Source organism: Esox lucius, chromosome 3, assembly GCF_011004845.1.
Source record: "Esox lucius isolate fEsoLuc1 chromosome 3, fEsoLuc1.pri, whole genome shotgun sequence".
NCBI classification, from domain to species: Eukaryota; Metazoa; Chordata; class Actinopteri; order Esociformes; family Esocidae; genus Esox; species Esox lucius.
The window spans coordinates 12,614,017-12,625,933 of record NC_047571.1 but is presented as its reverse complement, the minus strand read 5'-3'; the positions used below and the strand labels follow the sequence as shown (position 1 = coordinate 12,625,933).

The 11,917-nt window shown below is 37.9% G+C and overlaps 1 protein-coding gene across 1 annotated transcript; it reads left to right on the top strand.

Annotated features, from left to right (window-relative positions):
• Positions 1-4,729: 4,729 nt before the first annotated feature.
• On the top strand, positions 4,730-11,202 carry cahz (carbonic anhydrase). The gene is made up of 7 exons (XM_010894025.3): positions 4,730-4,866; positions 5,198-5,395; positions 6,424-6,542; positions 6,651-6,743; positions 7,570-7,632; positions 7,744-7,899; positions 9,612-11,202. The coding sequence occupies exons 1-7, from the start codon at positions 4,833-4,835 to the stop codon at positions 9,729-9,731; spliced, it is 783 nt and encodes a 260-aa protein (XP_010892327.1). The 5' UTR covers positions 4,730-4,832; the 3' UTR covers positions 9,732-11,202.
• Positions 11,203-11,917: the final 715 nt, after the last annotated feature.

The following is an 11,917-nucleotide window of genomic DNA, read 5'->3' as shown; positions in this document are numbered from 1 at the left end:
GGCTGATGAATCTGAATAAATAGACCAGAGATACAGAATAAACATTAAGCCCACCAAAATCTGTTTGGTACAGTATGAAGAAAGCATTGGTGAGCTCAGCAATGCCAAAATCCTATGCAACCCTATGTAAAAGACTACAGTGGCTGGACTGCAAGGACAAAAAACACTAGTTAGTCCCAAATAACAGGGTGGTATAAAAAACAATCCAATTCATTATACCTATCACATGCTAAAGACAAAGGCCAGAGCAGAAGATTGGTGACAATGCACAATACAAGAGGTCATTTTTAAATGGTTTGTGTAATGTGCCTGAAAATACCCTCAAATTTAAGTTGATATGAGAATTTAGCTGGGTTTAAGTCTCCATGCGATTGTAGGGAAGGTATATTTAGCAAGATCAGATTCCCAGTAATCAAAAAAAAAATATTGTATGAGCCTGCTTCTCTTTGAAAGCCTTTCTTTATCACAGGTACATGTGTCAACCTGTCTTCCATAACTTCCTTCTATTGTTGTTCGGTCAAGACCTTTAGATGTGCTAAATCTCTGCTTGTTTTACGACATGCTGGTTCCTCATGAAACGTGTTTTTCTTAACTTAGTATTTTGTTTTACATTTTTTTGTGCCCTTTGATTTAAGAATTGATATTCTACATATAATCTACTGATAAGGACTAGGAAAATAAGTAATCTGGTCTGATAAGGGGATTGTAAATATGAATTGTCTTAGAATTGTCAAATGTAAAAACAGTTTTCAAGAAATATGGCCTTTCAACTTCAAAGGATGAAACTTAGAATTGCAAGCCAAATAGGTAGACCGACAGTGAGGGAATTTTTTTTTTGATCCCATGCTGATTTTGTACGTTTGCCCCCAGACAAAGAAATGATCAGTCTAGAATGTTATTGGTAGGTTTATTTGAACAGGGAGAGACAGAATAACAACAAAAAAATACAGAAAAACGCATGTCAAAAATTTTATAAATTGATTAGCATTTTATTGAGTGAAATAATTATTCGACCCCTCTGCAAAACATGACTTAGTACTTGTACCCTTGTTTGCAATCACAGAGTTCAGGCGTTTCTTGTAGTTGGCCACCAGGTTTGCTCAAAGGAGGGATTTTGTCCCACTCCTCTTTGCAGATAGTCATTAAGGTTTCGAGGCTGACGTTTGGCAACTCAAACCTTCAGCTTCCTCCACAGATGTTCTATACGATTAAGGTCTGGAGACTGGCTAGGCCACTCCAGGACCTTAATGTGCTTCTTCATGAGCCCCTCCTTTGTTGCCTTGGCCGTGTGTTTTGGGTCATTGTCTTGCTGGAATACCCATCCACGACCCATTTTCAATGCCCTGGCTGAGGGAAGGAGGTTCTCACCCAAGATTTGATGGTACATGGCCCCGTCCATCGTCCCTTTGATGCGGTGAAGTTGTCCTGTTCCCTTAGCAGGAAAACACCCCCAGTGCATAATATTTCCACCTCCATGTTTGACAGTGGGAATGGTGTTCTTGGGGTCATAGGCAGCATTCCTCCTTCTCCAAACACGGCGAGTTGATGCCAAAGAGCTCGATTGTGGTCTCATCTGACCACAACACTTTCATCCAGTTCTCCTCTGAATCATTCAGATGTTCATTGGCAAACTTCAGATGGGCCTGTACGTGTGCTTTTTTGAGCAATGGGACTTTGTGGGCACTGCAGGATTACAGCTTCACGGCGTAGTGTGTTACCAATTGTTTTCTTGGTGACTATGGTCCCAGCTGCCTTGAGATCATTGACAAGATCCTCCCGTGTAGTTCTGGGCTGATTGGTCTTGGCCATGGTGGAGAGTTTGGAATCTGATTGATCGATTGCTTCTGTGGACAGGTGTCTTTTATACAGGTAACAAACTGATATTAGGAGCACTCCCTTTAAGAGTGTGCTCCTAATCTCAGCCTTTTACTTGTATAAAAGACACCTGGGAGCCAGAAATCTTTCTGATTGAGAGGGATTGAATACTTATTTCACTCATTAAAATGCAAATCAACTCATAAGATTTTTTAAATGCATTTTTTTCTGGATTTATTTTTATTTTTATTCAGCCACTCACTGTTCAAATAAACCTACCATTAAAAATATAAAATAATAATTTCTATGTCAGTGGGCAAACGTACAAATTGAGCAGGGGATCAAATAATATTTCCCCTCACTGTAGCTGTAAGTAATGACAGTACCCCAAATGTTTTAATTATATAGACTTCCTATTTTTATCTATAATGTTAAATATTTGCCAATATTAGCCACTTTAAGCATCGACCTCATAACCACACAAATATACATGAAGCGTTATTCCGTTACAGACTAATTACATTGTTTTGTTATTTATCTCCTTTTGGTACCCACAATTACAGCTGTGTGGTTGTTGCAGAGGATCATTACTGCTGGTAATATTAAATCTACAAAAATATGCTGATTATGTAATTGATTAGATCATTGATGAGGACTAGGCAGTTTGGAAAATCACATGGCACAGACTCGACCGGTACGATGTCGTCATAAAAGCAACAGACCAGCGAAAATTCAGACCACTGAAAAATCCATACATAATCCTCCTAAAGCCTATACCATAGGTTGATCCTACCCTTTTATTCTCTCGTGCGTAAGGCATACTTATTTGCATGCACCTGAGACAGTTCAAGAATACTGAAACATAATCAAAAACATTTATCTTAGACCTATAGACAACCTTTCAAGATGTTCCCTTCTATGAATCATGGATCATTTCATTCACCCTTTACAAATCAAAATACACAAAGAAAAATGTCTGTGCATTCCTCAGCGATGTGTGTCAGTGAGAAAAACAATACACAAAAACAAGTTCCATTTCGACACCCAACTGTCAAAATATTCAATCAGGCCTTACGTACAAAACAGCAATGTCTTTCTAAGTAAATATCTATTTTGGTAATGTGTGATTCTGTCATATAAGATTAATATACTAAATTATTTTCACCACAAAGCATTGGGCTTTAGATATAAAATAATAAGAATGTATTTTCTGAGTTTTCCACATTCATTGTCTATTTTAATTTTTTTTCTGGAAATGTAATTCCATGAAAAGGTACATTCCCCACTCATATGCTTACTGCACAAATGAGATCCCAACACCTACATCCCATAGCCTGGTTATAATCATTAACATTAAACCACCCGATTTATCTGAAAAAGCTATATATCCAACAGCTATAAGAAAACTTAATAAGCCAGTTCATGCGTTACATATTTGTTCCAGTAGATGGAGGCAGATGAGCATTTTGTTGAAATGGTAGCATTTTTACCTCGTCTGCCAGCTGGTGTAAGAGGAAAGTAGCAGTTTGCTTTATTTAAATATGAATATATGCATGCATTAATAATGATATCCATACCAAAAAGTAGTAATAAAAAAAGTACTATTTCTATTTATATAAAGTACCCGTCACATGGGTCTAAATGGCCAAAATGGGTCTAAATGTCCAAACCTTTGACTGGTACGTTACATCATATTTATTTTTAACCCTGTATTGTGAATAGTACTTGAAAAATACGTATTGTAAATATTGCTGTAAAAGTAGAAATAAACAATTGCAAAGCCTTATGCGTGACCAATTATTTCAATGAGCTACGACAAACAAGGACAATAATAATATTGTCCATTATTGTTAGATTTGGTTCAGTTGTGTTATTACAACATATTAAGCTTATTGAAGTATGTCATATCGGTGACTGATAGCAAGTGATTAACCAAGTCTACAATATTATTTTGCGACCATGAGCAAAGCATTTAATTCTCCTTTGGTTAGGATCGTCTGTTTACTATAATATAAATTTGTATTGCTGCTGAATGAGCTGGCAACTTTCGTAATTATAATTGAACCTACCTAAAATAACTAACCTGTTCTGTTCAGATAAGCAACGTACGTTGCAACAATATTTTCAATATGTGTGTGTATGTGAGTTGGCTATATAAATAAAAACACAATGGTATTTTTTATATTTTATGCAACCACATAGTGTCTGCTTATCTCTACTGTGACCCACAGAAAAGTGCAGCCTAATTGTCCTGGCCCCTTTAAAATATGCGCTAGGGAGGAAGAGGCTATTTGCGCTTATAATGTTAGGTTTTTACGCTGACTGGACGCCGGCTGCTAAGGGATAAAAGGACAAATGAAAACACAATGAATGCATCGCTTTTTGTTTTTGTGCTTTGCTTTCGTTGTCAGTTTGCTTCTTAGAACGAAATAGTTAAAAATGTTATATTTTGCAAGCGATTGCCAGTTGACTATTGGCTACTTTTTTTAAACTACAGGCTGAGGCTCCGTCGAACAACCCAAGGTCAATCTGTCAAGCTTCAGAAGAAAGATCTATTTTCTGGATAACACTATTATACTATAAAACGCTCAGATGAGATCATGTTTGACTAATCACAAATAAAATATGTATAATTTGCAAACACCAAATCTTTTGGCAAAGCTATTCCCCGGGATGCTCTCCTCGGTTGTGCGCGCTGAACAGGATCTTCATTACCAACATTCCCGGAGGTCTTCTGGCTGAGCGATGCGCTCTTCAGTAAATGGGCCCAAGGGAACGTGGAATGGCCCAAAGGGAACGTGGAGGTATTACACCTCCTGCTAAGATGAGTGTACAAGCAACAAGATCATGAGGCCAAACCCACTAACTTGATGTGTGGGACGACCAGTGACAGGAGAGTCTATATAAACCTCGACACTTGTTATTTCGAGGCTATTACAAACTGGGCCTTTGAATGGAGGTCTAAGCCATCAAAAAGGATTAAATTATTAACTGTATAGCAACACAAATCAATAGTCATGTCTCACACCTGGGGATACGGACCACACGACGGTGAGGCATCTACAGTAGAGTTATGTAGAGTACAGTAGAGTTAGCCTTCTATCTAATCTGACGCTGAATGCACTTTTCTAACAACTAGTTGAATGTGTGAAGTGTATCAGTTTTATGAGTTTGTTACATGAAAGAGTAACTTATTACTCTTATCACAAATGAAGAACGATTTCGTATATTGTTTAGAATTTCTGACACTTTTATTTCTTTTATTTTTGGTTCTCATTCAACATTTGTCAATGTACCCAATTCTTAAGAATAGAGTGAAAATAAGAAGTTAAACGTTTATCTCATTTTGTTACATTTTGTCATCCTTTTCTCCCCACCATAGGACCTTCTACATGGATTGAGAGTTTTCCTATTGCTGATGGACTCAGGCAATCTCCTATTAATATTATTCCTGGCCAAACATCCTACGATCCTTCCCTGAAGCCCCTTAAACTGAAGTATGATCCATCTAACGCCATGGACATTCTCAACAATGGCCATTCCTTCCAAGTTGGCTTTTTGGATGAGGCTGACAGTTCAAGTATGTCTTAGAATTTTTAATTTCATTTTCTCTTCACAATATATGAAATCTGTTTGAAACATATATCATATATCTAAGCTCCGGATATAGTGAAAGGTGAACTGGAATTGCAAGGGTTATGGCAACAAGAAAATAGGTTTTGCTGAAGTGGTTACCTTTTCATTTGCAGTAAGATCCAAAATGATTGTCACCCTTCATTAAAATGACTAATTATAACTATATAAAGGAAATTATACACATTCTAAGCATGATTGTATGCACTTGTTTTTTTGTTTGTGGATATCTTATGATTCAAAAGCATTTTCGCAGAGAAATTAATGATTGGCAATTTTGTTTCCAATAGTTTTTATGGCTCACCACGCCTTTTCCCAAATGTATTATATTTGAGAACTCATAAAGAAATCTTACAGCTAGTTTCCATCTCCTGGCAAAGGTCACTAGGTTTTTGTAAAAATAATTCCTGTTACTGGATGATGTTCACAATGCCATGGAGATTAAAACGGACCACAGGACTAGAAGTAGCAAAACAGGCTTTGGTTCTTACAAATATCCAACCAGTGATGGAAAACATTTTTAGGATATCATGTCTTTAACTGTGCAAACACTAGAGGCTGATGGACAGTGTTGCAATAGATTGCAACCACAGATGACATGAGAGCAAACAGGTGTTTGTTATAGGTTGTAAGAATGCTGCCGCTGGCAAATGGTTGTCATCTTTATTGTAGATATAAAGAACAATCAATCTGCTTTAGACAAATACCCCATAATTTCACCATGCCACATAGTATTTAACTATACCATTTTAATTTTTTTATGAAATGAACATATTTTGGTAATGCACTGCAACTGTTTTTTTTTTGTTGATTGCCACTCTAAAAGTCTAACGTCCCAGTACTCAAAATGCTCTGAAGAAAATGACAAAAAATCTTTCATTTGTCTGCATTTAAAAAATAAATGCCCCTAAACACTTTTAGAAGAGCAAAATGAGAAAGGTTTGTGTATGTGGGTTTGAACGTTTCTATTGACAGCACTGTCTGGAGGCCCTGTCAGCGGCACCTACAGGCTGAAGCAGTTCCACTTCCACTGGGGTGCTAGAGATGACAGAGGCTCTGAGCATACCATCAATGGAATCAAATTCCCAGCCGAGGTAGGAAGGCCTCGACCCAGATTATACAATAGGGCCTGCATAGGGCTTTAGATGACTCTTACTGTTTGTCTGCACTGAATCTGACATGTTTTCTTTTTGTTCATTTAGCTCCATCTGGTGCACTGGAACACCAAGTACCCCAACTTTGGTGAAGCTGCTTCCAAACCTGATGGTCTTGCTGTAGTTGGGGTGTTTCTGAAGGTGCAGATTTAATTCAGTGATGTACATTATGTATAGTTGCACACACAGTCTTACCATTTTGTTGACTAATCTTAAAAGGCATTAGTGAATACATTCTTATCAAGCCTTACAACCAACTCCACATAAAAGAACATTACACATTTTCCAAATTACAAAATAAGTCTTATCTATGTGTGTTCTCACCTAATAACTATTACTTTGATGGAAATACCTTTAGAATCAATTTCGGCTGTGAATACTTTTGCACAACAATAGCAACACATGTCTGTAGAATTAGTTTGGAATCCTTGATGCACAGCAATATTGAAAACTTGTCTCAGATATTTCAAGCTGATTTTAATGAGGACAAAGACTGAACCATTCTGGAACACTGTGCACCTCTTGAGAATTCTAGCTCTAGTCTTTGGAATTCAATTCTTTGCCTTTCCCTGTGAAAACAACTCTATCCCAGGATTATGTTTTCAAGAGACTGAGGTAAGAATTTGCTTGGAAATTAGAGGCACGTTTAGAATTTTGGTGTCTGTCAATGACTCACAACCAAACTTTCTGAACTTGTGAAATGTTACACAAACAATGGGCATGTGAGAACTGTAAGAAATATGAATTATGCAAAGTTGTCAGAATAGTGGAGTAGGTTCAGTAGATCTGTACGGAGAAGCATCAAAATGAATCCCTTTATAGGTGGCAGCAAAATGTGAAGACTGTGCAAGGGGTGTACAGACTTCCAGTAGTGACTCTACATATGGAATTAATGGTATGATGTAGACAAGAGAGTCTGGGAATTAAATCGAAGTCTTTTATGACCGTAATTTCTCATTTTCTATAGATTGGTGCTGCAAACCCCAGGCTGCAGAAAGTTCTGGATGCTTTGAATTCCATTAGAACCAAGGTGAAACACAAATGGAATGATTATTTAGTTTCATTTGGAAATGTAAAATAATTCTGAGTAAGATATGGTTCAAACGTTGGGTAATCAATCAGGACTTGTGCCTGTTTATAGGGGAAGCAAACTCCATTTGCCAACTTTGATTGCAAAACAGTGCTGCCTGCCTCACTGGACTACTGGACGTATGATGGCTCCTTGACCACTCCCCCTCTGCTGGAGAGTGTCACCTGGATCGTCCTGAAGGAACCAATCAGCGTCAGTCCTGCCCAGGTAAATTCATTTTACACTGCACTATCATGACAACCCATACTGTCCAGCCCATTCACTAATCAGCTGCATCAGTTAAGCCCCAATTCATTGACAGAGGTCAGGTTAGCGTCTGAAATACTTAACAAAGATTAATTCCTCAATGTAACTCTTTTAGAAAAAAAAAAAGAATAGTTAAAGAATCAGTATGTGCCTGTGGATAATAAGGACATTTATATTTGTAGTCGACTACACCAGAAAATTATGTGATATGTCCTTGGTGAGCCCTACGGAGTATGTTTTTATATTTTTAAAGGAGTGGGTTTTCAGTAATTACACAACAGTGAAAGAGGCAGAAACTAAGCGAAGGAAAGTCACAGTTCATCCGATTCAAACCCATGTAGGGTATAAACATTGGACCACAAAGGCCTACAAATCCGGGCAATAGCGAACAGTTGTTTTAATGGAAGTTTCAGAACATTCCATTAAACCAGGGAGTGTCAATACTTAACTGCCCACTGTCTGTCATTTTAGATTACATTATCTAAGTGTCCCATTAAGCTTTTGGGGAAAATGCTAACAGTACTGTATGTATGTTGGGGTGGCTTGCCCTTTTGAAAGCAGCCTACACCCAAATGATTACACCATTGCAATTCTTCATGTAGTGCCCAGTATCTCCCATTCTTTGCTTCAGTACAGTATGTCACAGCCATGTTGTCTCTTAGGCATTTATGTGACTGTCTGTAAGTAATGTACAGAAAATATATAACCAATAAACCTTATTGATTCGACCAACAAACCTAGATCTATATGCTCCCCTCATTATTGGTACTCTGTATGGAGCCTTTGAGAATATCACATCCCCAAGTCCCATTTCAACAGCCGGTGTTAAAATTGCTCCCCAAGGAGACTTGTTTACTGAACAGAGCAGTTAAATGCACTGTCCCACATGTCATCCATTTTAGGGAGGGCTGCAGGCATCCATATGCAATGTTGAGATAAGTTAAGCAGCAGTGCAGGCAGAACTAACATGGGTGGAGGTTGTTGAACAGGTCTGACAGTATCACTGAATGGCGTGTTGGAACAGTCTTTTCACCTACTTGTACATCCAGTAATCATGTGTAATATCTGAGAGTGTGACTGAGAACAGCCCGCCTTCGCAGTTAATGAGTGGGAAACGACAATATCAGGCACTTAAAATCGGAATGTTATGAATGTTACCTGAACGAGAAGTCGAACCGGGTGTCTGTTCAGATTTTCTACACCAGCATTTTGAGTTTTTGAATGAAAATGAGGCGTATTAATGTTGAAAGGTCACACACATTATGCCGCATGTCATGTCATGCAGTACGATGAACAATAAAGCGTGGGTATTGATTAGGCTCATAAAAATAACAACCCAAAATGTAATTTCCTAACACAGATGTATTGAAATAACTGTACACACCGGCTATACATTGTGATCTTCCACATTTATTTATGTCCATGCCATTAGACATCAAAACCACTAGACATGTTCAGGGGCTTAGGCCAATGCTAATTTCACATGCTGTTCATAGATGTTTCTGAATATTGGGGACATTCTGAAACCCAGTTCGCCCTAGGCACTCCGCTAACACAAGCCACGGACAACAATGCTTCCAAAGAAGGTATTCTCCTAACCATTGTTTTTGCTGCTTCTCTGGTTTTTCTGAACCTTCTGGGTTCTCTGTTTTTCTGTCTCTTTCTCCTGACAGATGACTAAATTCCGCAGCTTGATGTTCAGTGGGGAGGGAGAGGCACCTTGCTGCATGCAGGACAACTTCCGGCCCCCCCAGGCTCTCAAGGGACGCACTGTCCGCCGCTCCTTCAAGTAAACAGACGGATGTTCCCCATAGCTTGGCCACATGTCTAGATTTTATATACGCTGTGTGCCATTTAAGCCTATGCATTGCTGTCAGAATCTGCAAATTGTTTAACCACACTGACCAAACCCTCAGTAAATACTGGAAACAGAGAAGGGAACTGTAGCATTCGCAGACTAGCGAGGCTAGAAGAGATTGATGCGCTGTGTAGATGAACAACAGCTCCTGCACTTTATGCCCGTTACCTACCCCTCCTGTAATCCCAGACTATCAGCCTCAGGATCATCCCCAGATTAATGTAATTTAGCTGCCTGCCTACATGGCCATGCAATAACAGATGACTGACTCAGTCGCTCAGAGATAGAGGCCTTTTATGGTACGATATTGCAGGTCTTTTTTGTGTCTTCGCTCAATAAGCACACACACACAGTAGCATTCCTGGAGATACAGTCTTGAATCAGTCCTCAATGCCTTCCACGCTTTCCATTTTAGGATTGTTTGTCTGCATCGTCGTCGATGTTTTGTGTTGTTTGTTTTTATAGGTTGATGCTGAAAGAACATAAGATATGCAACTGAAGCAAAACAGTTTTTGTTGTCCAAACTATTGTTAACTATCACCCAAGTGCATTAGTATTGTGTCTTAAAATCATGAGAGTGACAGGGGGATGTCATTATATAATCCAAGTCCATCCTTTCAAATTAAGTCACTGACATGGATTAAACCCAACATGTTTATAGCTAAAAAGCACCAACAGGGGCCCTTTAAATTTTTAACCCAAATTGGAAATGAAAGCATAACTCACAGTCAAGCATTAAAACTATTTTATTAACCTTTTGTATTAATGGTTTGAATTCTGTAAAATCTGATCTGTAAAAAAATGTTTGTATGTTTTTATAACAGATATTGTAAAACATTTCATCCAGAGCAACTAGTTATGAACTTATTTCTGTTATTCATTCAAGGTGTTGTTTTTCAGTGATACTCATGGGCTTACAAAATTGGCTTTCAGGGGTCAACTGTGGTGGCCCCATATATCTCTGTTTTCTCAATACATGCCTCTACCTCTGTGATGAAACTGATGCCTGTCATCAAGTTTACCTTCACATTTTCAGTTTAACTGCACACCACTAACGTACAAAAGTGCATATGAAATATGTTAGTAACTTGGTGCTTAACAAAGCTCAAACATTTAATATGGATAAAGAATTATGACATTTGTGACCACTTGGGGTTAAACTGACCACTGTTGGTGCTTTTAGGGTTAAAAGAGAGGAATGTGTGTTTGAATAGCGCTTCATATGTTCAGGTAATTATATTATTATTCATATTATATATTTTTTTGGATTTCCCTCAATTGATTTTCAAGTTATTAAGGTAATTATTGTTAAACCTTACAATTAATTCAATGTAAAAAATATTGTGTGAGTCTGTCATCTCAAATTTGACGAGAGGTAATTTTATCAATTAAATATATTGTGTGTAGACCATTTCACTTCACTGATTTTCTGTTATAAACATTAATAATTGATTAAATACAAATGAAAAATTGCCATCAATCTACAGTAATATCAGTAATGACAAATGACAAAAAATATGGCATTGAATAAATGTAAAAAATGAATAATATTGCCTTTCAGTACCCTTTCAGTACTCTGTTGATGCACCATTGGCAGTGATCAAAGACTTCTTAGGTTCAATGGGATTGAAGTCCAGACTTTGGCTAGCCCACTCAAGGACATTTACAGACTTGTCCAGAAGCCACTTCAGCATTATCTTGGCTGGGTGCTTTAGGTCAAGTCATGAGTGAAGATGAATCAGTCTGAAGTCTTGTGTGCTGTGCATTTCTTTTCTTTCTCACTCACTTCTTTTCATAACCAGCCCCAGATCTACACAATTCTCAAGGTATAAAGAGTTCTCTGAGGTCTATGAGTTCTTTAAAATTGATGGCTTGGTTTTTCAGTGTGGGACCATACATAGACAAATGTGTGTATTTCCAAATCATATCCAATCGAACTTACCGCAGGTGGACTTCAATGCATCTGAGCTGAATTTGGAGAAACATGGCAAAGGGTCTGAATACATACACCACCATTCAAAAGTTTGGGGTCACTTAGAAATGTTCAATGTCCATTATAATAACATCAAATTGATCAGAAATACAGTGTAGACATTGTTAAAATACATGGAAATGGCTGAT

Excerpts from the sequence above, each read along its gene's own strand:
- cahz (XM_010894025.3), top strand. The coding sequence starts at position 4,833 with ATGTCTCACACCTGGGGATACGGACCACACGACG. Across the intron at positions 6,744-7,569 it reads TAGTTGGGGTGTTTCTGAAG|ATTGGTGCTGCAAACCCCAG; the intron begins GTGCAGATTTAA and ends CATTTTCTATAG. Across the intron at positions 7,633-7,743 it reads TGAATTCCATTAGAACCAAG|GGGAAGCAAACTCCATTTGC; the intron begins GTGAAACACAAA and ends GCCTGTTTATAG.